Source organism: Cygnus olor, chromosome 1 (assembly GCF_009769625.2).
Source record: "Cygnus olor isolate bCygOlo1 chromosome 1, bCygOlo1.pri.v2, whole genome shotgun sequence".
Lineage (NCBI taxonomy): Eukaryota > Metazoa > Chordata > Aves > Anseriformes > Anatidae > Cygnus > Cygnus olor.
This window is the reverse complement of record NC_049169.1, coordinates 207,934,466-207,962,074: the sequence shown is the minus strand read 5'-3', so window position 1 is coordinate 207,962,074 and position 27,609 is coordinate 207,934,466. Positions and strand designations below refer to the sequence as shown.

Genomic DNA, 27,609 nt, shown 5'->3' with positions numbered 1-27,609 from the left:
CTCCTCCAGGACACGAAGCGCGGAGGAATGTGCCTTCACCCGGATCGCTCCCGAGTCTGACAACACGCTTCGTTTTCTCTGGGCTGTGGTACTCACACGCTGGAGTATTTTGGTCTCCAACAACGCGAGCACGAAAGTAACGTGGAAGGGACCGAGAATTTTGCTAAGAGTTTTGCTACTCTTCGGGTTGCATCTGGAAAAAAGTGATATTTGGCATCTCAGCTGGCGAAGGTCCGTTTAATCCAGCACCAGCTAGCCCGGGGCTGGCTGTAGCCCCACGGTCACAGCGAATTACCGCAATAATTAACAGGGAAACGTACAGCGAGGAAGGCCAGCAGCCAGCGATTACTCTTTTAACAGTGCCAGCGGCCTGGGAGAGAGCCGGGTGCTCCGGAATCGGGTGTTCTCGCCTCTAATTCTGCTTTTCCTGCCCCGATGTGCAGGGGAAGGGACACGGCGCAATGCCACGACCGCTGCGCCCAGGGCTGGCGCGTGAACGAATCGGAGGAGCAGGGCAGCGCTCCATCAGAGTAAATCTCCGCGTTCAGCCGGCTGCACCAGCTCCTCGCCCCCCTGCACCAAGGATTCATCGCGGCTCGATATCCGCAGCTGCCCGTCGCTCCCACGTGACAGACGTTCGCCTCAGCAAAACAGCACTGGAAATGCTGCTTTCATCATAGAGCACGGAAGGGCGACGGACACAAGGCAAAAATAAAAGACGACCTCGGACGACCACCAGCAACACAGCAAGAAAAACTGCTCCAACACGTGCCTGCTCTTACGCTCAGGAGTGATTCTTAAGCGAGGCGAAAGCAATCGGACGAATTGTCTGTGGCTAACGAACCCTGAAGAGAAAGTGCTTCGTATAACTATTGATTTAAATGGAAACGTGGAAAGCAGGCAGTGAAACGATCTAGGAAGGGACGGGGAACACGAGATCTTTCCTCCAGTACTGGGGGAACACATCGCAGCCATCAGCTGCCTGCACCTCTGCATCGACGTTAGCAGGATTGACTCCAAGCTCTTCCAGGCTTTTATCTACTGCACTTCTTGCATCTTTCTCATCCCAAAGACGCCGATCTCTGCTCAGTCATGTGTGGCAGCTACACAAAGGGGAGCATAAACACATTCCAGAGGCAGAGAACAGCCAAATAGGCAAACTGCCTGTTATTCGGGCTATTTTTCTCAGTGAGAACTCGAAAACGAATGTTAACAAAGCTGCGAGACTCCGAAACGGAGCTCACGGTCCCCCCTCACCTTTTTGTTTCACGGTCCCGTCCGAATTGGCACAGGAAAGCAGCATCAGGCTCCTGCCACAGCTTAACCCTTAAGGCTGACACCGGTGAGAGGAGACTCGAGCTCCCAACAAAGCCAATTCCTCCTCTGCTTTAGAGGGAAACATTTTGTGTGTAAAAAAAAAAAAAAAACAAACCAAAAACCAAACCTAAGGGGCACTTCGAAGACGACCAGGCGATTCATGGAGAAATCCCGAAGCCTTTGGATAACGCTGCAACGGCCTCGGTGGATCTGGGCTGCCAAGAGCCCCTTCGCAGTTGGGTCCAAGAAAGCCTGAGAACTGATGGAGATGGGCGTGATCGACTACTTGGGATTTCAGGAGGTCTTGCCTCGCGGCAGCAGAGAGGAGCCCATCTTCCGAGGGTCTGAAGAGCTTTTCACGGTCTTCAACACAAGCTGCTTCCCAGCAAGGAAGTCCCTAAGCGGTTACACATTCTGGAGAACTAGTTCTAAAGGGACGAATCTCACACCAACTTCTCACTGCTGCTGAACCGGAGAGATGAACAGATATGGAATACATCACAGTGGCCTCTGGTGCAGTTTATTTACAACATGACTCCGCGCTGGAGAACACCAGGGTATTAACAAGCAGGAAACACACTAGGAGGGAAAGAAGGAGAGGGGAAAAAAAGGTTACACGTTAAAAATCAAGGTGCTCCCTGAAGATATTTGGCTCTGCGACGCTCTAAATTTAGTAGATTACCCAAAGTAAAACACAGCCAAAAGGAGCCTAGCGTGTAAAATCAACACTGATGCACTCAGCAGTAACTTGTAAGCTACGTGATAGTGAGAAGCACCAAACCTTAATATATTGCTGCCGATGGCTAGCAAGCCACCTCACTGCCTCCAAGCTGCCGTTGCTACAACCGTTAAGAGCAGAAGGAAGAGAGTAGTGCCTTCAAAGACTCACAGACAGCACGGCTTGCCAAATACAACGCAGAAGCCCTTTGGTCTTCTCACCCTCATCATTTATACATCACCCTACACCGTTTCCTTTCATTGAAGTTAAAATACGCAGCCCGCAGCCCTACATTTCGACTGCTCCATCCCTAAAGGCACAGGATAAAGGGGAAAGAGAAAGGGAAATCATTCAGCAATACCTGTCTCGTATTGCCGGTCCTACAGTATTAAATTTTGAAGCTTATAGCTTCTGTTGAAGAATTCTTAGCTAAAAGCAGGACGGCTTTTCAGGACTGCTCACTGAAACCTGAAGGATGATCTCGAAACAGTTTAGTACCTTCTGCGAGCGTGGCCCAAGCACTGGTTTAATTATTACCTTTATGATATCGTAGCTAAGATTTTATGAGTTTTCCAAGCAACTTTATCAATCACAACCCACTCATTGCTGCATGGCTAATGCCAGAGGGCTGGCTTCTGTAGTTCACCATGATAAGAAAAGACAGGAGGTAATTATCAAAAGCCTGCAAAGCGAAGCACGCAGCTTTACCTGCCTCACCTCACCAGCATTTCCTGGCCAAAGCAGCGTGGTACAAGCTGCTTCCAGGGCACGGTGCCTTGACTATTTAAATAAAAACCTGTTTACTCTGAATGCCGCAAAGCTTGTAATTTTGCCTACTGGCAGGCTATAAAGAAAGGAATCAGCTAGGTAAGATCTGCCTCCCTCCAAGGAAGGAGGTTTCATTAACACAAGTGAATACCCGAAAAGTTTACAGAGAACACAGACGTCAAATAATTACTGGCTGCGATTCAGCGCTGTTTGTTTACATGCGGTTTCAGCATTATGCTGAAACTCCGAGCTACCTCCCACACTGAAAGCCACAGGAGCAAGAGCTCTGCCCGAGGACTGCACAGCCTTGGAGTACAGAACCTTACCACTGGAATCCACCGATGGGCTCTGTAAACCTGTGACGGATCAGGAACGTCGCAACAGCTTCAGCAACCTGAGGGAAGGAAAAACCGGTCAGAATTCAAAGGGGTGCGAAGTCAACAAGAAATCCAGGCAGTTCGCAAAGGCTGCAGCAGCTCCAACTGCAGCACGTGGCCGTAGGACCCTCCTGCTGAATCAGGCTTGCTCCTTTAAAACTAAGAGCTCGGTATAACAGGCTCAGGTCTAAAAGGAGGAGATGCGTGCATCCACACTTCTACCTTTACTCTAAAACTGATCACACAATCAAGAACTGACAAAAAAAATCAGGAATTCTAAAATAAAACAAACAAAACACCACATCAAAAAAAAACCTCTTAAGTTTAGCATGTGAAAAAAAAAAAAAGGTCAGGTGAAATCACGACATACGTTATTCCTATAAAGGATAAATCAGTGTCCTGACACTATTAATACCACTTAGAAGCCATATTAAAAAGAGCAAGTATTTAGATGAAAATACTTATTTTGGATTGGTAAAGAGAAGCACTGACAGACTGGGTTTGGTATTCACAGCGGTCAGCGTAGAACAGGCTTTAAAACCAGCTCTGTTTCCGACCACAGGCTCCACTGGCTGCTCCACATTCCTACCGCTATCGGGACAGGAACTTCAGCATCACAGAAGCGGCCCTGCTCTGTCAGTCTGTAAACTGCTTCAGCAACATTTGGAAACCATTTGGAAAATCTGAGCCGCCCGGCTCAGCCAAACAGACCGACTCCAAAAGCTAGGACGAGTGGAAAGCTTCGTGAGGGAAGACAGGAGGTTAAAACTGATCCGCGCCCCATATGGGAACAGTTATTTTTGTCACCGCCAGCCTGACAGTTCCATCTACGACCTAGCCAAGCTCTGCATCTCATCTAACATCAGGCTTTCCAACCAGCTTAAGAAATGTGATTAAATCCAAGCTGTTTTGCAAAACAAAAAACAAACAAACAAAAAAAACCACAGTTATGGTATCATGCCCAAAAGGTTCTTGCAGTATAAATCTCTGCTTCGCAGGAAGCAAGGGCCCCTTTTGTATTTAAGCTGCGAAGACCACGATGCGTTCAGCACACCACATGCGTGGAGCTCACCTTGTCTGGAGCATCTTCATGGACTGCATGGCCGCACTGTGGAAGGACTTGCATCTGAAACTTCCCTGCAGACCAAGAGAGTCATCGTTGGAGCTGCTTTTTAAGTGGCCCTGCTTTCTAACAGCAATGGTTTAGGCAAGTAATTCTCGTGTATACAGGAAACAGACACTGAACCCTCAAAAGGGCTGTGAATTTATGAACTCCTCTTATTAGGATCACTGTATTCTTTATAAACCTCGCTGTGTGCATCTGGTGAAGGAGGAGCAGGGAAGGCAGAGTCTAAGGGAAACTGTACAATACGCACAGCAGCCAGTTTCAACAAAATGCAGGAACTGGACACTTAATTCATCTTCCCCAGGCGTAACTAGAGCAGGTTCCCAGGAGATAAAACAAAGCCAAACTTCTTAGAGGTTCTCGACACAGGTTAAACTAACCTTTCAGTTGAAACTGTTATCAGATCTACCCTAACGTGATGTTTATCCTGTTGCCCAATACTACTTTCCAGTATCAATTGACATGGAAATCTATGAAAACTGGGACCAGTTTCTTCTGCCCCATGAAAATTGGGGCAGAAGAAAAAAATACATTCATGGAGACGCAGCTAGAAACACCGGGAAACGTGACATTTTTGGGTGGTCCCAAGTGTTCTAAGCTAGGAACATCGAGAACGTCACTAGAAAGGGGGAAAAAAAAAAAACAAATAAAAAAGAAATCCACAGAGAACACCAGCCTGATTCGTCAAGAGAAGTGTGGCAGCCCCATTGCTGGAGACATCAAACACTAGACTGAACAAAAAGCACAGTGAAAAGCCCTTCGTGGCTTCTAATTCAACCTTCCCCTTCTCAAATTCTCTGCTTTTCCTACAATCACGCAGCTAAGGAATACTTTGGGATTCACTAAGCCTTTAATGCCCATTTGTTTTGGTACAATCTGAACCTGGTAAGAGGCCATTCCAGCTCTCTTGTTCGTGTACCCACAGCAACAAGCTATCATCCAAAAAGAGCGTTACAGTAACGATATCAAATATTTACCTTGCATCTGTCCAATTGTTAGATCTTTATCCAGCCTGTCAACACCTACAATCAAATAAACAGATGTATTGGAGAAGAGCCAGGGAGAATATGGCTGCCTAAGCAGATCTTTACTAGGCGTTTTGAAAGAGATATTTGGCATAAAAAAAACGTGAACCAAACATCAGCTTTGACATTCGCTAGGGTGTTTCACTGCTGCACCTCAAGAGAGTGAAGTGGCAGGAAAGAATCCCAGCCAAAAGTGTAAGAACACATCCTTTCTACAACTTAAAAGGATGTATGTCTTGGTTATGCGTTGCGTTTCCTACCATGATACAAAAAGGGCCCACAGCTGGCTGCAGAATATTGATAAACTGACTTTCAGGTGAAAGTCATGCCCGCATTTGTAGGAAAACACCGTATTAGCAGAAGCTATCTTGATCCTAGAGGCTCTGAACTAATTCCAGATCCGCACAGTTCAAATGGACTGGTTTATGATATTTCATGATACAGAGAAAAGCCAGGGTGGAGAAAACAGGTCCACTATTCTCAGACAAAACCATTAGCCAAATGCTGACCTTGTTTTCTAAAACACAAGTGGGACACCACTGAATTGAAACAAGACACGTACCAGCTAAAAGCAAAAGCTTTGGAGTTGGACAGCTTAGGAAGAGGTTAGATAACCCCCTGAACCAGCCATCCCAGTACTTTTCTGTTTTCGCCAGTTCAATTCGCCACGTGTATAAGTGCTCCTTCTTTGTCTGGAGGGAGGAAAGAGAGCTCTGCATTAGTGATCAGTAAAACAGCTGAAATAAAACTCTGTCACCTGGAAACGCATCTAAAAATACTGGCTCCCTCTGGTGGATTACACGCTCCCAGCAGACAGTTCTTCTTGCTCCTTATTTCCTCTCCAAATCACAACCAAAGTACACAACAAGGGAGCAAGAAAGTCAGCAGGAGCTACACCTACAGATTGAGAGAAGACTGGAGTTTTCAGGGAACTTAATTTTCTGTTTTTCACTGGCACAAATAGCTCGTGCACTGCCTGTGCCTTCAGATTTGCCTCTCAACAAGGTAGGTGACACAGAAATAGAAGGGGCTAAGCAGGCTGCAATGATTTTCCTTAAGGAATTTTTCATTCTTAGGTCGCAACCGAGCAAAAATACCATGAAGGCTCAGAGGAGAGCAGTCCTCATTCACGACTTAGAGCCCCAGTTCAGATCGTATGCACTAAATCTGAGCGCATCTGGGGAAAGAAAACCAAACACACACTTCTAAGTGACAACCCAGGATGGAATCAGTGGAATGAGACCAAGAAGAAAAACGAGAGTCCCAATATAAGTTTTCCAAGGGAATTACTCTCATTTATACCAGAGTAATATTTTTATATAAATATATAGATATTTACATCCAAATATATTTATATTTGGATAACTATTGGCTACTTTTCTTGCAGGGGAGCACCATGCAAACACAAGCTGAAACACAGCGAGAAACTCCCTACCTCTGTGTCATCTTCCTTCTTCCTTTTGTTGACAGAGCCACCCCCTTCATCATCCTCTTCCTCCTCCTCCTCTTCTTCAATAATGCCCTCCACTATGGCTTTAGGACATTCAGGACTAGCAGCTCCCTCGCACCTGTGAAAATAAAGCCAGAAACTGATTCCCCTTCCAAAACCAAAAGAAAAGCATGTTTTAAACCTAAAGCGGTCAGCAATTTCTCAAACACTGGCTGAGAAAAATCCCCCCACCAGTTTAAAAATAGCTGGGGATGAAAGATAGTCACCAAGTGCCCCTGCAGCACATGCATCCCTGTGCAAATAGAAATGCAAACAGCTATTTAAAAGGGACAGAAGTGGTCAAAAAAGCAACACCACCTCTTCTTGAACAGGGTATTAGAGACCCTTGTAAAGGCTCCAGGTATGTCACGGATTACTGGCACAGGCAGATCACTCTGATCCCCCAAACCCACCTCAGCCCACTCCTGAAAAGCAGAATTAAACGATTTTTAAAAGGAAGTGAAAGGCGCCATACCCAGAAGGCCAACCCAATGTAGGCCAACGTTTCTGAAGAGACGTTAGACTAACGCTTATGTCCTTAACGTGTGCAGAAAGGCAGACAAAGAATACACAACCAGCAGCAGTTTATACATATGCATATATATATATATATATATATAAATAACTGTATTACTCCCCCCCATATATATATTATTATTATTTTTAATAATTTAGCTCTTTGTGGATTCTGCCCTACTGAAATTCTGGGCAGGTTCCCTCCAAGTGCCATGACTATGATTTAGTGCTGCTGTGGGTATGGACCGTGATCAAATGAAACGAAGAAATTTGTATTTGCTAGAAAAAAAAAAAAAAAATCAAGTTCAAGAACATTTATGCTCCGTAGGGATGGTATTGCAAAACAGATAGGAAGACTTTCAGAGCTTTTAGGAAAAAAATTTCAAAAAGCAACCTACTGTTTGACTTGACCGACCATAGAAACTCTAGCAGATTCGAGATTTCTTATTTGTCCGCTTTTAACGCTAGAAAAAAAAGTGAAGAAAGGCAGAAACAGTTACTGAATGCATCAGTGACTAGCAGGCCCAGAAACACAAGCAAAAACAGATAATTTTACCCAAACCACCTGGCTTCCAGCAGCTCGGTGCCCACCAGGCCCCCAGGGCCTTTCCTGCCCTGCTGCCGTCCCTCCGGGTACCCCCGGCACCGCCTGGGGCTGGGGTTGCTCCCCCCAACAGCCAGGACTCTGCACCTCTCCTTGCTGCACCCCACGAGGTTCCTCCCAGCCCACCTCACCCTCCTGCCCAGGGCCCTCTGGAGAATCTGCTACTCCCCCTATTTTTGTATAGCTGGGGAATTGAGAGCGTAAGGAGGAAAACTGACACGTTACGTCAAGTTTGTGCCTTTTAGGAGTCAAGCAAAAATGGCAAGAGATTTTGAGACTACATAAGCTCACACCTTACCTCCACTCAATTGCGTTCTCGAGCGACTTGAATGTTTTGGGACGGCTCCGTAAGAAGTTCTGCATGCTGTTCAGTGCATCCATGGCCGTACCTGAAAACAAGAATTTTCACTTTATGGCATGTGGCGGGATAATTATCGTGCCCACCTATACAGAACTGGCTACCAGGGAGTACCCTCAGAGAGAGCTGGGGCTCAAAGGGGATTTAATGCAGTTAAGGAAAATACAGCTTAGTACTCTAAGCCTACAGCTGTACCTGCTCCCCCAGCAGAGAATTAATATTTGAACAGGTAGGGCATTCAGAGAGTAGGAAAAAGCAGTAACCACACATCAGCACCGTGCACTAAATAAAAAAGCAGCCCTCCTCCCTGCTAACAACAAAGTGTTACAACCAAATGATGAGGACAAGAGCAAACAGAGATCCCACCTGGGAGGAGTGAAAGGAGGGGTCCCGCAGCAAAGACTATTTTATGTAGGTAATTTGTGTTAAGAGGATGGAATTAGCGTAGATTTAAGTGGGCAAAACCTCCTGTTTTCAGGGATTTGGGGATAAGAGAAAAAGATGAGCATGGAAGGAAGAACCATGCTGACGCTTACCTTCCACAACGTCTATCATGCACAGACCCAGTAAACTTGGCACCAAGTTTGCGACTGCCGTGTGCACCGCAATGGCACCACCCATGCTGTGCCCAATAAGCATGATGGGGGGAGGGAGGTCCCCGTACAGAGCTTCGACCACGTTTCCAACGTCTCTGCCAAACGAAGATAAAAACCGTGGTCAGCACCTCTACGTTCATACGTTTCTGAAACTGTTCTGGACAACGGGAGGAGGACGTACAGATCCAAGACAGACGTCTGGCTCCAAATCGTCTCCGCATGCTTGTTTAACCCACAGATTGTTGAGACAAGTTTATTCCCTTATCACTGTTCAGTTTCATTTAGGCACCAATACAGGAAATCATTTAAGCCAACACTTCACTGAACAAGTGTGTCATTTCCCTTTTTTATAAACAGAAAGTGCTTTTTTTTTTTTTAATCCCTTAAGCAAACATTTTACATTGGCATTAGATGGTGGGAGTTTTAAATAAAAAGTGAGGAAAGCGTCACATTCTCTCGCATGGAAGCGCAGACTAAAAAATTCACAGTTCTGAAAGGAGAAACCTTTTGCAATTAAATAGAAAAAAATAACCAAGCCCCACCAACCAAGGCAAAGAAGCACTGAACACAAGCAAAGATTGACTCGGGAGCATAGTTACTACAAGGCAAGCAGAGATTTCCCCTTCTCTTCCGTACGGCACCTACTTTAAACTGAAGCTGTCGCTGCAGTATGAGAATGTTGGCTGGCACAATTCACACACAAAAAAAAAAAAACAACAGCATGGCTAAAGACTGAAACCTAGTGAAGAGCACAGTATTTTTAAGACAGATTCAGTGTTGCCAAAATTGTCTTTCCAATTGGAAAATTGGAGGAACTGAAGACCTGAGCAGCATCGCATCTTGTAAACAGAAAGCGAGTCAAAAGAAAAGCTAGCTTGTTTGTTCTGTCAAAGAGAAAATGATTGGAGGATTTAATAAAAGATGAAAACTCGCTATAATTTAAGGCTCCCATTTAAAGGCTAATGAGGATTAACTTCCAAAATCATTGCTAAGAGGAGAACGAGGTTTAAAAACAAAAGGCAACCTGTTCTCCCCCGTAGCAGTGCTGCTGCAGATTTAAAAATCCCAATTATTTCATACAGCACCTCTTCAGGACGCTGACGGATCAGGACCTGACAAGCTGCAAGCAGCAGCAATAAGGTAGACAATGGAAGTCAGAATACATTTCACACATGGCCTCCCCACAACAAATCCGGTAGATTTGTTCATAGGAAGGTTACAAAATCCTTCGTGATTTAACTGTAGTCATAGGAAAGAGCCTCTTTGTATTAAATGTGGACATAATGGGACGTACTTAGCTATTTGCTGCTCACGCAGCTTGTCCAGAAGAGGATTTGCATCCCAAAGCAGGTCGTGACAATTCGTAAAAGCAACTCCCTCCGTGCTCGAGTCTCAGTCCTTGACCCACACTTTGGGGATGCTGCCAGCCCAATGCAGATGCAGTCTGAACGCTCACTAAAAGAGCGGAAGAACCGCCAAACTGGTGTTTTCAAGCTAAAATGCCCAAATTATGCCTGAGGAAAGCTTTCTCCCTTCTATTCGGAAGTCTCTGGCAAGCGTCATTGAGTATTACAGGTTTAGTGTTTGCTACGATGAAGTCGCTGATCTTTAATTTGGGTTTAAAACTGATGGGGCCTAGAGAACAAGTCCACTTTGGAATATGACTCAGCTGAAAGAGCCGATAATTTTTTCACAATAAATTTTAAAACCGTCCTAAAATGGAAGGAAAAGAAGTGATAGCTGCCAGAATCATGTGAAATGAAACTATTCTTCTGGCTCCCTTGAATGAAGGTTGTGTGCCCTCCAGAAGTTCAATCAAGAAACAAAAATAGATGTGTGAAAAGCGAAATACCGAGGGGAGCACATAAAGCTTCCTTACTTTGACATCGTCTCTGCAGACAGATCTTCAGGATTCCTAACTTTCGTTTCTCCTGAAAGAACAAAAAAGTTAAGATCGCTTAAGCTGAAAACCTTCAGACCCCTGAGGACTTCGAGCAGCAAATGGACAAAGCTTTTTGGCACAGTTACGAAGAAAGAGCCTACCTCAGTTAACATGAATAATTAAGAAACCCAGAATTAATAAAAACGTTTGGTACTTTATCACATTATAGCTTCAGGGTAGGAAACGCTCCCCATGACTGTTCCATATTTGCAACGTATCTTAAAACTGAACCACACACCTTATTTCTAACAGGAAAAAACACCTTTAGGTTATCAAAATATAGAGGAGGGGGTTGCTGCCAACAGGTAGGAAGGAACAAGTCCACCCCTGCCCCACATAAATGCGCAGGGAGTCTCAGCTGTTAACGGATGGGGTCAGGTGGCTGCAGAGCTCTACAAACCACTTTCCCATCCCTGTCTTTGAATAAAAATAAGGATGCCTTAAGGATGATTCCTCAGCCATTTTAGGAGGGATTCGTTACATCTCCTTTAAAAAAAGAGAGCATGCAATGCGCTTATGTGATTTGAAATTTGTTATACTTACCATGGCCCCGGAGATCTAAAGCCACAATCCTACACTGAATCCTGCTAATGATTGCAGACTGCAAGAAGGGACAAAGACAACGTAATTTGCAAAGCGCCACACCTCACCTACAAAAGGATTAGCAACATTAAGCACTCCCTGAAACGACAGCAAAGGCTAGGATGGCGTGACAAAACCCTCCACTGCCAACGAAGGGGCTGAACCTGGAGGTTCGGGTCCCACAAAGACTATTCCATATAAACTACCCTTAATTAATCAAAGCTCCATCCTTTCTACCATTGTTCACGCCGTCTCCAAGGACATTTATTTCACTGTGTGTTAAGACATTACGTGTGCTTCCTAACAACTAAGGAATTCAAGCTCTGTAGCACCTCTGAAACACAGCAGTGGGATTACAGCTGCTAAAGCAATGCCCCCCTTCCCCAAGCCCAACGTGTTCCAAAATTAGCCTCAGCTATACACAGCAGACATGAAGATGAAGCAGCTGCTTCGCAGCACATATTCAATTTGCTCTTAAAGAATGGAATTTTACAGTAAAGCTGGAACGTACAAAATCGATTAGTCCAAAGAGGTTGGGAGGGAAGAAGCGAGGAATCTTTTTAAAGTAAGGCAAAGCTGCCATAGGATGATGCCTCTATTTGTCCCTGACAGCTCAATTTGCATAAGTTATTTCAGGCATCGCAGTGATTAAACAGCTTTCTCTGTTGAAAGGAAGACTTTTGTGTTAAGGAATCATTGATGATTTAAATAATGACCCTGCAGGGTTGGGAGAATTTGTTGAGGGACTGTTAATAAACCACCTACATAACAGGCAGAGATCCAAAAGCTAACCAGTCCTCAAGTCCTCATATTTTGGTTGTTCAGCTGTTCAACTCCTTGGTGACTGAAGCAGTTGCTTTCCCAGCAACCTCTGAATCCACAAGTTAATATTTTAGACCCCAAAAGTCACCCTGAAACCTCACTTCGCAAGGTGCTTATGCACCTAAGCAACAATTTACCTAGTCAGATGAACAGACTACTGCTAAAAATCAACCCACTGTCAACGGAGAGCAAGGAAAGAGGGCCGTCAACATGATGTGACAGAATGGGAAACCTTCCAGTACTCTGAGTTTTAGCCAAACAGAAATAGTTTGGGCAAGAAGAGCACAAGCACATCACCCAGGAATTTAGCAGGCCAATAAACAGAAGAAAGCAGCACCCTCCCTCTGCAGGCTATTATTAGATGGTTACATTCAATGCTTCCTAACTGGAGAAATTCTTCTTTTTCTTTTGTTTCTGGTTGGTTTTGCTTTAGTTTGTTTGGTATTTTAAAGATTGTTTAAGGTCTCGTTCATTTAACTTGACTATTAGGACGAGGCCAGAAGGCCACAAAGATGTTGGGGAAGAGAAGGCCCCGGGGAGAGCTGCCAGCGGCCTGCCAGGGCCTGCAGGGGGGGCAGGAAAGCTGGGGAGGGACTCTTGGTCAGGGCTGGGGGGACAGGACGAGGGGCACCGGCTGGAGCCTGGCAGGGGGGAGGCTTCGGGGAGGCGTTGGGAAGAAATCCTTCCCTCTGAGGGCGCTGAGGCCCTGGCCCAGGCTGCCCAGAGGAGCTGGGGGTGCCCCAGCCCTGGCAGTGCCCAAGGCCAGGCTGCAGGGGGCTGGGGGCCCTGCCCAGGGCAGGGGGGTGGAATTAGGGGGGCTTGAGGGCCCCTTCCAACCCAATCCATTCTCTGATTCCACGTCTGCTTGGGACAAAGCTGCTTTTCAAAGCATGCACAGGCTACAATTTAATAACAGCCACATAAAAGCACAAGCTAATTGTGGCAGTGGCTTTCTCCAGATGCGCAGGCAGGTGCGAGGCACAAATCTACGTGAATCTTCTGTGTTATCTTTGTTAGCTGTCAACAGCAAATTAAAAAGCCAGGAACTATGAAGCACAGTATTATAACCGCAATCACTCCACCAAATCCAGCAAGCTTGAGATCTTTAAATACGAAACTGGTATCGGTTTTGCTACCGGGAATAAGAGGGGAATGGCTTTAAATGAGAAGAGGGGAGATTTAGATCAGAGGCTAGTAGGAAATTCTTCACTCAGAGGGTGGTGAGACACTGGCACAGGTTGCCCAGAGAGGTTGTGGATGCCCCAAGACCAGGTTGGACAAGGCCCTGGGCAACCTGATCAAGTGGGTGGCATCCCTGCCCATGGCAGGGGGTTGGAACTAGGTGGTCTTTAAGGTCCCTCCAACCCAAGCTGTTCTGCGATGAAGGTGGTTTATCCATGGGTTACACCATCAGGATTGCCCAGTAGTAGTCACCATGGGAATTCAAGAGCAGTTGGTATGAACTCTTGTGAAGTGTTCCTTCTTGTTACCCGTCTGAAGGTCTCCTTAAAGCCCACTGAGGAGCAAACAGATAAATATGACACAGCCAGAGGCACAGAGGAGATGTAGACACTTCATCTGTCCAGTCACACTTCCATGGAAGTTGTCCTATACCACCCTTCTGTTAAGAGTGCTACATAGCTCAGTCCCCGGATTATAAAAGGTCCCAAATAGAAATCAAGTGCTGCAAGCGATTTTACTTTACCTGCAATCCTTCAAAGTTTTTCTTCCTTACCTCTTTTTTTTTGTTTGTTTGTTTTTAAACACTTGGTTATTGTTGTTTTTAACACTTTAATGAAGTGCTGTGTGGAAGTTTTGGCCACTGTTGATAATTAAAGCCTACAAGATAACCCTTTACTATGTTTTACCTGTTTAATACACAGACGACTTGAGTCAGGTACATACCAAGAGATTATAAGACAGTTTTCTGAATTCATTTTCCTCATGCTTAACACAGCTGAATGATCAGCTGCCTTCCATGCTTCGAGGACTACATTAGCATGCATATATACTTGTATAAGTCAGCAGCTTACTTACGGTAAATACAGCCCAGGAAAGAGCAGAATGGCCTCCGCCGTGTAGGAGCAGTAAGACAGGTCCCTCCGATCCACTTTTGTAAATTCGAAAAGTGTATGAACAGTTAAGGACATTTTATAGGGTTATCTGATGTTACTTACCTGAATGTAGTTTGGAGTCTGCAATACCCAACAGTGCTTTGTTTCCACCCTTGTGTACACAAGGGCTCATTTCTGCCGCTGAGCAATGGGTACGTGCAAGCGTAAAACAAGCTAAATTTTGTACAGGTAAAGAGTTCTTTTCCTACTGCCCAGGTCTTCTCCTCTATAACCTACACATCTCCTGCCAGCAACCTTTTTCTTCCTCGTGCAACAGAGAATTGAACTGAGAGAAAAACAAACCATTACCAGCATGTGCTATGGAGCAGGTAGTTTTGATTTGGCATATTTTCCTGTTATATCAAAAAAAAGTGTCAGGTATGCCAGTAAAAAAGATTCTTAGGGCAGTATAACTACTACCTGGAATATAAACTGGTAAAGAAGCTTCAGTATGGTAGCTGACATCCCCTTACAGTATTTATTTATGCACAGAAAAAATCGGTTCAACTATCACTAAAAGCACTGTCACTTAGGGAAAGGCACAGATCTGGGAGTCGTGAGATCTGCATTTAGTGCCCCAAACTGCGACCAACAGATCAGACAAGTCGCTCCACCTCCTTCTGCCGTTCTTGGGGTGGACAAAAGTGCTCCCCTAAACCTCACCACGCTAGCTGAGGTTACTGACCAAGCAGTTCGTCGTGGTTCTGCTGAATACTGGAGTGCCCTTAAGATTTCTGTTTATCACCTACCCAAATAGGTCCATTATCCTTTTTATTATTTATAAAGCCTCAGGGGTGTGTGCAGCACTTCACAAGGAACGTAGACAAGGTGCACATCATGACGAAGTCATAGCATCAGTTGGCACGATTAATGAGAACACAACATAATGACAAGGTGAAGAAACCAAGGGCAGCGAATTTTCCTCATTTTAAAGTAGCACATGCTATTGGCAAGGAAGAAGTAACTATCACTGATATTGGGGCTGAAATAGCTTGGAAATTTGGTTTTCTTAACAGCCTCCAGCAAGCTGGGATATGCACGCGTAAAAAATAAACGGCTATTAAATTACAGGGTTGCGTTATTTAACCACAGACAAAAACATTTCCATTTTGCAGTTAGGTCAGAAGACCTGGAAGTACCTCTCAAAGCACTTTTTGTCAGAGCTAACGGGTACAGGCAACCAGTGAATGGCACACCCAAAGCCAACTGATGGCCTTTGCCTCAAACTGAGCACGTTAAAGAGGATTACAGACATCAGCTGCACCGATCAGTAACTGGAAGACTTGCAAAAAGGAGTGTGCTTGAAGAGAAGTATAAAAGCAGCATGAATATTTGTGAAGGGGGCAGAAATCTCGGAGAGCAATAGTCAGAACCTGGTCTGATGCAGCCAGAAGTCCCCCTGCTGGCACCGCCACCTCTGCCTGGGCCAGAGGGAGAAGCCTCCCCATCTGCACACCAGCTTGTGGGCTTTAATTTGGGGTGCAACAAGTAGCAACGCACGCTTCTCGGGGGTGCGCATGACTGTGCTTGTCCGTTTATGCATGCATAAAGGAACACAACTCCCTGGGATCAGTTGTAGAGGGCCTTGGGAAATTTGTAGGTATTTATTAACATGTAGACGTTCAGTGTTGGGGCCTGGTTTTGCCCTGCTGATGCTGATCCTGAACGTAGAGCTCACTGACTGCCAGTTAACTACCTGTCGTTAATAAATTCATAATAATAATAATAAACATATGGATAAACAAAGGAAGATGAGAAGAAATAACGTGGAAAAGATTAAGAGAACCCCAATAAACTCAAAAGACACGACACTGCCACAGTCATTATGAAAACCTCAATCTGGGAAAAAGGATATATCCTTGCCAGTTTCATTTTCTACCACAACGTCCTCCATAGACTCAAAGTACTGGCTCCAAAGCACTGGGGAGAAGTCACGCTTTCTTCCAGGGCTGCAAGAAAAAAAAAGAAAAGATATTTTGGTAAGTCTTTCATTTAGATTGGCATGCAGGGGTCACGGCATCCACTGAAGAGAATACACCAGTGTTATAGAACAGCGCAGAATTAGAGCCAAATGATACATGAGTGAAATTCTTACGATATGAATGATTTTATAGTCAGTATGGAAATCCATCTTTTTTTTTCCTAATTGTTGTTCCTGTTGAGGAGATCCCAAAAATGCTCAGGAAAACTAACGAAGACACAATGAGGAGAACGCTTTCCCCATAACGCGATGCCAGGGAAGACTGAACGAGGGCCAGTTAGACTACGGGGACCTAAGTCAAGGGAAAAGAAAAAAAGAACAGGGCCGTGTAGAGCTGCTGTCCCCCTACAACCTCCCGGTTTGCAACAACCCACGGATCGCAGCCTTCAAAGCCAGAGGTACCTTTGTACGTCACGGTCCTTCTCCAGTCCCTGCTGCTGACAGGGCTGGGAGCACTCCAGTGCCTGGAGCGCAGGAAGCCATCCTGAATTTACGACTCAGCCCATCAATCATAATAAAAATAACAATAAAAAAAGCACTTCCCCTCTCAGAAGTCACCTTGACACCCTCGCTGTGAAAAGCAGAGCGGCAGCTGTATGCTGCAGGTTACTGCCAGACTAGCAAGGATATAAAAAATTAAGCCGCTGATTAAAGACAAAATTAGTACTTGCCACGAGAGTACAACTTTCCTAGAAATCCCCCCTGATTTTTGGAAGGGATATCGTTCAAACAAAGTCAACCTGCCCCAAAAGCAGGATCTTTAAAGAAACTTGTATTTTAAATGAAGAACTGTAATGACAAGACCGCGTAACAGATGCTGACAGCTCTGCCTTGGAAGTACGGGCTTCCAGGCTTCGGTTTGCTCCAGGCTCTGCACTTATTCCCAGGTTAATTTCTGTAATTCCTTTAGAAGTCAGAACCTACCACATGCAGAAAAGCTCCTTTATTAAAAAAATAAAAAAGGAAAGGAAAGGAAAAATCTGGCCAAGCACATTGCAGTCGCCGGAGACTCCTGGATGGATGCCTGACGCCACCCAGGCAGCGCCCAGAAGCGAGATTCCTTTTTCTATCAGACCGCGTGCCAAACGCAGATGAAAGAGCAGCGCACAGGCACAAAAATCGTGCTGGTGGGCACCGGGGGTGCCCGTGTTAAAATCGATTGGTGATGAATGATTTGGGGATTGAGGCTTCAGGCAGACGGCAGCTTCCACCTGCGCCGGGGCTGAAAGGAAAGCCGAGCGCCACCCTGCTTCGTGCCCTTCCTGGGGGGGTTTTCCTCCCTTCCCGTGGTATTTTCCCGCCCCTGCTCTGCAGGCACGGGGAGTAACATCGAGGAGAGGCACTCCGACGAGGCCTGCCTCCCCCGGTAACACCTCCAGAACGCCAGCTGGTGTTCCTCACCCGCAGGCTCATCCCCTCGCTGTACAAGAGCTCGCTGCTGCCACAGCTCGTTGACGAGCACGTCACAAAACGCTGCAACGAGCGCGCCTGAAACGAGCGCCACCGATCTGGCGCCCCGGGGGAACGCAATCCCCCCTGAATTATGGGGTGAGCACAGCCCTGCTCCGCGGACATCACGCGGTCAGGGCTCTCAGAGGCGCCCCGCTGACAAACCCGTCCGCTTTCTGGTTCCATCGGCAGCTGTGCCCTCTCCCCGTGCCCCCGTTACTCACGCAAGGCTCTGCGCTAAGAGTTTTCCTGATGACTCAGGGGATGCAAAATCCGTTTCTCGGGCTGACATTCGCTCGCTAGCGCTAAAGGAGCGGCGCTTCGTTTCGGCAGTGACACAACCGGGCTCGATTCAAGCCCAGCAGCACGCAGGATGAGTAACGGCGCACCGCTCCGCAGCCTCCCTGCTCCTCGACTTCTGGGGGAGGCGATCAGCACAGAATATGGAAATCAGGCACGGGCGAGGGGGGCTAGAGACCGTCACAGAAGAAAATCTCCTCTGCTGAAGGAAGTTCCCCCTGAATTCCCGGCTTCCTAAAGAAATACAGGGACAGACAAAGCAGCTTCTCAGTTCTGTAGAAATAAAACTCCTATTTCCCCCGGTATTTCTAGAAAACGAAACCCAAAACAACAGCCCCCTGAATGTTCCAAATTCGCTTCTGTGGGTTTCCAGACTCCGGTATTGTTCTTGTCAAGCTTCAGTTAAATAAAACGAGGCGTCACACACCTACACGAACCCAGAAGACGTTCACCTCAGAGAATGAGATGAAGCCGAGGCAGTGGAAGAGCTGAAAAATCACCTTATTCTTTCAAGGAAGGCTGTAGCTCAAGAGGAACAGAGCAAGAGAACAGAGATGACAAGCCGCTGTGATATCGGGAAGAACCGAGCACAGGCGCCCAAGTGTCCGAGGAGAGGAGGCCACATTTGCTGCAGCACTGATAAAACATCCTGCTAGGGAAAAAAAAACAACTCCCACTGAAGATCAAGACCCAGAAAACTGCAAACGCCAAACTTCCGAACGACTCTCTGATTGCCTTAACGATGCTACGATTATTAATAGACGGTTTATCATCCAGGACCACCAGAATCAGGATGAGGAGAGGCAGCAGCAGCTCCGTACCGTGTCACCAGCAACCGAGGGTTACCCGCTATGACATGCCTCCAGATTTTCACGACGAGCACCAAGGGGATCTCCGGAGGCCGCATCCTCAGCGCCAGGCTGTGCTCACGGAGGGCAGTTTCCATTCTCTTGTCACACAAAACTACTTCCACAGCAGCTGTGACAGCAGTGCCACGAGTTGAAACAAAAAGGAGAACTTTGCTTGCTTTTAAGCCCACGCTATCACGGCGTTTGCCCATCCTTTACAATATTAATGACTGCACAAACCCCTAGTACATTTCCCTCGCCTGGCCAGGTGCTTTTCCAGCCGAGAGCCCAACTTTATTGATTCCCTCCTTGCCTGGAAGCCATCCCAGCCCCTAACCTGCTCTCTCCGTACCACTTCTTGAACTCGCTGTAATGGAGCGAGCAGCCCACGGCTTGGGCGTTTCCTCCTCTCCTAGGATGCGCAGTTAATGACGACAAATTTCACCATTATTTTAAAATGCAGCATTTCAGGCTTTTCTACAGCGTGTTACTGCTGATTTCAGGTTTGACTGTCCCGAAATAGATGCGTGTGATTAGTGAATATCGTCACCCACCTGGCTGCAACCCTCCCACATAATGCATCGAGCCGGTGAACCGCAGGAACTCCCCGGAAACTCCCCTTTTACTGTGAGATCTGAACGTTTGTGCGCGGTTTTTCCTACCCATAATGGAGGCAGGATTCCCACAGGAAGCTGCTGGTTGATCCTATCACGCCGGATGAAGGTTCCTGGTTGCGGGACAAATTCCTCCTCTTGCGAGAACAGGGCTGCAGCGGGGACAGCGAGCATCACGCAAATGAGAACCGATTTTGGGGACACAGCAGCCTGCTGCTAGTGCGAGGGCATTACACCAGTATCGGGTCGTAGAGATAAGAAATCAAAGAAGTTGTCAGCAGCACGAATTTGGGGTATTTAGAACCAAAACTCACTTGCACAGCAATGCTACAGCGATGGGAAGTAGCTTGCGTTGTCCCCGATGGCATCGGGCTCAGGATCTGTCACAAAAGGCAGAACCCATCCCGCGGTTTCTCCCGGTAAGAGCAGACCTCCGAGCACTCAAGGCTGACAGAAGCAGCGTTAAGCACAGCACTACCCGAAATCAGCTACCACACACAAATCATTCCCTAATCCTACGAGGCCAAGAGCAAGCTGTCCCCGTGACTCGGTGCCTCACTCCGCCGAGAGCAGGGAACCGTACCAAAAACCCTGGGATCATTCTGAAGCCTTTTGGAGTGACCCGATGCAGCTCCTTCTCCTGGCAGACACCGGCGGCAGGCGGATGGTCGGTCCAGACGACCTCGGAGGTCTTCTGAACCCTGAGGATTTTAGGATTTTATGACCCGCCAGCTGCTGCGAGCACTCGTGCAGTCACCGTAACGCAGGAGGAAGCTGCGCTGCTAGAGAAGATCGCTGCCCCTTCATTCCCCTCTCCTCACCATCTACCTGCTCCCTGAGAAACAGTTTTCTGGGAAAAAAACGAATGGGGAATAAAAACAAAGCAGAAAAACAAGGGCAGAAACCAGAGACTTGTTTTTAACATCTCCAAGCCCATTTCTGGTAGCAGAAGTGCAACGCAAGGTCTACTCCTAAAGCTCTGCAAGCTCCACGGACCTCCTCGTGCTGAAGTTCTCCCGCAGGAGGCAGTCAGACGCTAATACCAAGATAAAGCCATGAAGGATAACTCACGGGTTGCAAGAGGAGCCCATGAAATCGGAGCTGAGCCGCTCCCTGGGAACTTGCCGCTCCGCTTCTCGTCCTGTTGTTGAATTTCGTGGTGTTAGTAAATGCTCCAAATTCAGCTTAATAAGAGTTAACACCTCCAGAGAAAGCGTCGTGTCAGAGAGATGAAGTCTCCGGGACCCATAAATCCTGGAACTCCTGCTTGCAGGGGAATTAGAGCAGAAAGCAAAAAGGACCCGGGAGTCAAAAACCGTTGTCACCTCTGACGCAACTACCGCGGACCAATTTAAATCACAATACTTGCCTCCAAATAACGCTGGGGAAAACGCAAGGGGCCTCTGATTTAAACCCCGAACAGGGTAAGGATAGCCGTGGAGCTTTCCACGGGACAGCAAGCCCAACAAGCAGCAGCTGCAGTTTTGCACCTCGCTATGCCGCAGCGGTACCTTGCCGACCAAACATTTAAGCTGTCAGAAGTAACTACCGCTTTTTAAAGCGTCCGGCAGACCAAAACAGAAGCGGCTCCAACACAATAGCTTTTCGAGAAGGAGCCTCAGCCTCGAAGCCAGGCAGCCACCACGCAGGACCTGGAATCCCAAAACGAATTCTGGGCAGGCTCTGCCGCCGGTTTTATTCTGCCGTGCGGTCTGCCAGGGCACCAGGAGCCCACGCGGTTCACCAAATTCCTCACCAGTCTGCACTGGGTTCTTCCTTCAGCTATTAAAACAAAAATAAAAGTTGCATCAAGCAGGGAGAAGCATTTTTAGAAGTTCCTTTTTCTGGTGACCTCGACTCCGTATTTACGGCTATAAAATCAACTACAGAACACAGATCCTTAACCCTTGCGTTACATTTGAACCTGACCAAAATAAATTAAATATAAGCTATTTAAGAACTGCCACGGCTGACAAATTGTGTTTTAAGAAAAAAAAGAAGTAAAAATTGGCAAGAACAGCGTGTTAAGTTCCGCATAAGGCGCTGAATAAAAGTGTTTCTTTATTAAAGAAAAATCGGGAGAAAAAATGATTAAAGAGGGAGAGACTAGTCACAAGTGTCACGATCAAATTAAGCAGATCAGATTCAATCAAGGCCTTCCAGCTAATTAAAAGACCCTGGAGAGCATGCATCGTTTTTATTCCCACGCTGGAAAACAACAGCGAAACTCTTCACTGCCAAATCTCATCTGGATGCTCAGCTCTGATTAAGCTGGGTCTAGAAGGGAGCTAATGAAGAACTTCTAATAAGATGCACACGCAGAGGCTGCTCCAGCTGTCAGGAGCTGCTTCTAGGGGGGTCTCGACCCCTCACGAGTGGTTTTGTATTGTAAGCTCCGTTTTATCGATCCAAGTTGGATTCTATTTCCTTTTCAGCCAGGTGACTCAAGCGAAGACCGTCAGACGTGCAGGCAATTAGGCAGATGTGCTCCTTAAAAACCGAACGTGAGCTCCTCTCACTGGGGTGGTTTTCGTGCGCTGCCCAAGCGAAAGGGAAGCACCACCTCCCTCCCCACAGTCGAGCAACGCAGCCAGAGAGCGCTTAAAAGACGAATGTATCAGGGCAGCAGTGCACGTGCAGCTGGGAGGGGGCTGGAATTTAGAGGAGAGGAGGCGGAAATCGAGGCAGCGTGCCGTGAGATACAAAGAAATCCAAGCGTGCACCTCGTACAGCTGCAAGAGCCGCCTAAGTGCTGTCACAGCAGCCATTTTAGCTACCCAGGGCCGTGGTTTTGCTGAAATATTAACGCCGGCGTTGCACACAAAGGGAGGATTCGGTCTCCCTGCGGCCCCGCCGTGCCTGCTTGCATCTTCCCACGCGTCCTTTCCCGATATACAACGGTAAATCGGGAGGAGCCTGCAGACACAGGCAGGGCTAGGATGAACAGCGGCGGAGCAGAGCAGCAGCCAGCCCCACGTGAACACAGCTCTGCTGTTTGTTTCGGCCGCTCCGATGACCTGAACGAGACTTCCCAGCAAGGAAGCACAAGGAAGCGAGCGTACTGGGAAACGGCAACAAATAAATAATGCACAAACCTATTCTCACCTACGTGAAGGCGGCAGCGGGCGACGTTTTATTTCACGCTACCGGAACGTATTAATCTTAACGGGGCACGACAAAAAAGCTGTAAGGATTTATTTCGGCTAAGAAGTCCTCGGCACTTCTGGGAAAAGCTTCTTCACCAAACCGTTAATCCCAGGGGAAGCTGGAAAACGACGGTTTTTTTTGAAGGAAGCATCCCACCTACCCCTGCAACCTGCCCTTCAAGTCGGGGACGGCTGGTGCCTGAGACACCGCAGCGCTGCAGTAAATCACGTGCCCAAAGCAATCTCACCTGCTCCACCCTCCGCTCCTTCCCATTTGCTCTCAGCCACCCCACAGAGCCACGTTAACACCGCCTGCCTGACAAAAGAGAACATCTTTAAAGTTAGGATTAGAATTAAATAACAAAAAATAGAATTAGGGGGAATAAAAGAGAACCCAACACTCCAGTCTGCGGCCTGGCGCATTCGAAGCGAAGCATTCCTCTGCGGAAAAACCAGCTTGCCAGTGCTGCTGGATAATAAGTGAAAACAAACGCTGATGGCCCTGCTTCCACGTTAAGGCATTCATAAGAGCCCAGAAACAAAACGGATTTATAAACACGAGATGGTAAAAGCTCAAACAAATCTTCTAATGTTAACTATTTTTGTTGCCCATGAAGGCTTGAATCTTACAGGACTATTTTGGTGTGCGCGGGGTATCTGCCAGTGCCCTAAGTCACACAAAGATTTTTCAGTGCCTAAAGTTACGTAGAAACAATTCACGCAGACACGGACGAGATGCAAGCAGCCACGCAGCAAAACCGTAGAAGACAACCTGAGTTGAGAGGCAGTCGTGCCACTAGGAAGAGAGAAATCATCGTGCTGAGATGCGTGCATGAAGTTATCACCCACAAACGCGCACGAAATTATCTTCCCAGTTCCCAGGCGTGCCAAAGCCTCTGCTGAGATCCCATTTCCAGTTTTGCGCTGCTGTCCAAAGCCCAGAACATCAGATGAGATCAACGGGAGAGGCCAGAGGTCTCAAGGGGAGAAGAAAAGGTTCCAGGCAGCAAAGCGTTGAGCCCCCAGCCTGAGCGGGCTCAGGAGCGAGCAGGGAGGCGGTGCTGCCATCCAGGCGCACCTCACCTGTGAGCTCATCGGCACCGACAGGCAAAAAAAAAAGGGAGGAGGCGATCACAAAAACGCTTTGGCAGGTTCCACCCCGCGCAGCCCCGCTGGCGGAAAGCCCACGGGTCCGAGCCAAAGCGCCTGCTACAGCACTGAGCCCAGAACCCACCACCCAGCCCACGTTATCAGACAAGGGTTGGAGCTCCCTGCTGCGCCACCCTACCCACGCGGGACGTCCAAAACGTATTTAAAAGCCGCGCCAGATGCGCCTTGCTCTGCTATAACCACCCCAAACCCCTCGCCAGCACAGCGTTTCCGCCTCACCACTGCTCTCCGCTGTCCGTTGCGCTTTCTGCCGTCTCCTTTTCGCGTTTAAGCTCTAAGTCTCGCCGTGCGAGGCCGTTCTGGTGCCAGATGCGCGGTGCCTGCACGACAGGGTGCCATCCGTAGAGGGATTTACTCGAGAGTAAACCAAGAACACAAGAGCGCTCTGCAGCTACAAGAGGACTGCGAACCACTCCCAGCTGCTTCTCAGGGGAAGGACCAGGGAATTTTTGATCCTCATCCCTAACATCATGCTTCATATCAACATTTCTGAAAGTATCTGAACAGGAAAGAGAGGTTGATAGCATCATAAAGCAATAGGAAACAGAGTTCCCTTCGTAACCATTTCCCTCTCTAACACAGAGCGTTCGAAAACCCTCTGAAGATTGGGAAGAGAGGGAAGCGTCACACGAATTACCGTATGGGATTGCTACTAAGCAGCACTCCGCCTGCATAAATATCACCGAGGTGTAAGAACACAGTGGGGTGTAACCCCACAGACATACAGCACAAAATCCATTAAGGCCACCTGGAACCCGGCTGTTTACCTGTCACGAGCAAGTGAAGCAGCGAGCATCGGGGGGTGCTGCGTCAGCACCTCATTAAGCCGCTCCCTTAACGGCCTTTTGTGTTATTTCCTACCAAAAATTATCAGGAGCCTGGATTTCCAGAAGCAGCGCCGACGTGGCAAACGCATCCCCCAGCGCAGCAACGTTTAAAAAAAGAAAAACAAAAAAAAAAACCCAGCCCGGACCTGCCAGCTTACCGATTCCGAGGTCCTGCAGCAGCCAGCCGATCGCCCGGTGTTGCAGGGAATTCATTTTTGACTTCTTACCCTCACCGCGCAGACACCCGCCGCCAGGAGCTGACAGCGGCGGCAAGAGAAACTGGGAACTGATTTTCCTCCCAGTGAAGGCCGCCTTAACACCAGCGTGAAGCCTTTATTAACGACGTACGAATACTTAATTGGACAGGCAACGAGACGCGGTGTCTCTTTATAGCGCCATCACTGCACGCGCTGCTTTAAGGGAAGAATTAGGGGTGCTGGTGAAGTTTGCAGCCCACGAACCCGCCACAAATTACATTGAAAACTTCACAAAATAACCACAGGAGGTGAGGCGAAGCTAGGCGGGATAAAAGAGGAAGAAATAAGAACCATTTCTTTACCTGAACCAGAAAAATTCAGTGTTTGGCTTCGTAGAGCGTAAGGGTTGGCTTGCTTAGTCCCATTTTAAAGGGAGCCAGCAGGAGTCAAGGAGATATTGAGCATGAAATCCAGCCCTGCGCGCACGACGTCGCCTTCAGCACGCTCCTCTGGAGCGCAAGGCCCTCCGCAACACAGGCGGGTGAATTTTTTGTCCAGTGACCCGTGCACATCACCACCACGCAGCGCAACGGCGGGAATCGGAGCCCCGGTGTCCCGACTCCACCTCGGGTAACCGAGAGCCCCGGCAGCACTCCCGAGAGGCAGAAACCCCTCTGAAAGTCGCTCAGAACCGCTTCTAGCTCCTGATTAATCCTTCAACATAATTTTTTTGGGGGATTGGCCTCAAAGCCCTGCCATTCCACACGGCTTTAAAATAATCCAAATTAAAAGAAGAGAGCATTTGATGAACATTTGTTAGCGGGTCAGAGTCTAAGCGCATCGATTGTACTGCACCTACTCAAATAATACAAAGGATGCGATGCAAGAAACATTTTACAACTATGTTTTAAAGGAGAGGAGAAGCAGCTGTCATTCGGACATCTCCCCCATCCCTAAAAACCTAAACATTTATTTTCAGCCCCAGCGCAGTAGCTGTCTTCATCATTATTTCTTTTAGTTAGCTGATTTCACGCACCAAGGCGAAGATTTCCAGCGGGAATTGCGGGATATTTTTAACCCAACGCAGAGCACTTCGCATCCTCGGGAGCTGTGCGGCACACACCCGGCCCTGGCAGAGGCTGGCTCGCACCGGAGGACGGCATTCCTCCGAAGGATCCTCCTTTCACCACACCTAGCTGCCTGCGTGGAGCACGAGCTCCCTCCTCACCCCTCTGGAGAGGAAATTACTACTCCTCTTCCAAACCATCCTATTTGCAAGGCATTTTCTCCCTCTGACTCTTAATTAAAGAGCAAAAGCTTTCGCCAAGGTTGTCCTTGCCCAGCCAGTCCCTGACAGTTCCCGGCCACGCGGCCAGGCGCCAGCCGATCTTCTCTCACGCTTCCAGGAGACGTTCTCACTCCTGCTTGAAAGACCGGCCGTCTTTTTACCCCGTCGCGCTGTCCCAGATGAAATACTGTCATCGCCTGAAGCACCGACTCACCCTCGGCAGGGCTCACCCACTGGACAGCTTCACGCAAGCTCCCGCTGCCAGGTAAAGCAGCAGGTACGAGCGAGTTACTACGAGGGTATTTTTGCACTTTTTCCCTTAAAAGGGAGGCAGGCCAGGGAACACCGGCGCGTGTTCTGGCTCTCGTAAGTCCCAGTCCCCGCAAGAAGCCCCCCCCAGCACTGCTGCAGTGACCCTCCCCAGCACAGAGGCACCCGGAGAAGCCCGCTCGAGGCTTCCCCAGGCAGGAACTGGGCAGGAATAGGGCTGGCCTGGGGGCTCGCTGGGCTCCCACCCCACGTCGTCACTCACCTTCCTTCCGTGGACATCCACCTCTGAGGGGCCGCACCCCAGCAGACGCACACACACACACACAGCTCCCTCCCCCACCAGCCCCCCAGCAGCAAACACCCCAAGCCCCCCAAAGTACACCCCAAACGCTCCCTAAAATCCTTTCTAAAGCTCTCCCAAGCACCTCAAAGCACACCCCAAGACCCTCAACCCCCCCAAAAGCACCCCCCAAGCCCCCCAAACCATGTCCCAAGCCTCCCCCAAAGCACCCCAAAAGCCCCCTCAAAGCACGCCTGAAGACCCCTCAAAGCACCCCCCGAACCCCTAAAACGCCCCCCAAAACACCCCCAAGCCCCCCCAAAACACCGCAAACCTCTGAAAACACATCCTGAGCCCCCCTAAAGCCCCCCCCCCCCAACACCCCCTAGGCCCAGTGAGCACAAAGAGCTCCCAGAACCAGCCCCACGACGCAGGAGGCCCCCTCCTTACCCCAAAACCCGAGGCCTCACCGTCCCCCGCCCCAAATCCCCTCAGCCCCCCCCCAGCTCCCTCCATCGCCCCCTCAGCCCCCCCCCATCGCGCCCCCGGCCGCCCAAGCCGCCCCCCATCGTCCCCCCCGTACCCCATGCGCATCTTGGAGCCGGCCTGGCCGCCGCCGGGCAGCGGGGGCCGCGGCGGGAGGCGGCCGAGGTGCAGCTGCTTCTCCAGGGCCGACATGGCCGCCGACACGGCCCGGCCCCGCCCCCCGCCGCCTCCCTCACACGGCCCCGCCGGAAGCTCCCCGCGAGGGCTGCTGGGAAATGTAGTCCGCGCCTCCGTAGGGGTCAACGGGACCGCGTTGCCTTACGGGAGATGTAGTCCCGGCAGCGCCTCGCGAGGGCTCCTGGGAACTGTAGTCCCCGCCTCCATAGGGGTCGACGGGAG

At 48.5% G+C, this 27,609-nt stretch overlaps 1 protein-coding gene across 4 annotated transcripts; it reads right to left on the bottom strand.

Annotated features, from left to right (window-relative positions):
- Positions 1 to 1,549: 1,549 nt before the first annotated feature.
- Positions 1,550 to 27,457, bottom strand: PPME1 (protein phosphatase methylesterase 1). Of its 4 annotated transcripts, none has more exons than XM_040531892.1 (14): positions 27,308 to 27,457; positions 16,210 to 16,303; positions 14,278 to 14,370; positions 11,380 to 11,437; positions 10,774 to 10,825; positions 8,835 to 8,989; positions 8,239 to 8,329; positions 7,735 to 7,800; positions 6,767 to 6,899; positions 5,894 to 6,023; positions 5,284 to 5,328; positions 4,253 to 4,317; positions 3,130 to 3,197; positions 1,550 to 1,896 (listed from the first exon to the last, which is right to left on the bottom strand). In XM_040531892.1, the coding sequence occupies exons 1-14, from the start codon at positions 27,400 to 27,402 to the stop codon at positions 1,878 to 1,880; spliced, it is 1,164 nt and encodes a 387-aa protein (XP_040387826.1). In that variant the 5' UTR covers positions 27,403 to 27,457; the 3' UTR covers positions 1,550 to 1,877. The 4 variants fall into 4 exon arrangements, with proteins under 4 accessions (XP_040387826.1, XP_040387998.1, XP_040388076.1 ...); XM_040532064.1 differs by lacking the exon at positions 27,308 to 27,457 and adding an exon at positions 22,941 to 23,009; XM_040532142.1 differs by lacking the exon at positions 27,308 to 27,457 and adding an exon at positions 20,618 to 20,652.
- Positions 27,458 to 27,609: the final 152 nt, after the last annotated feature.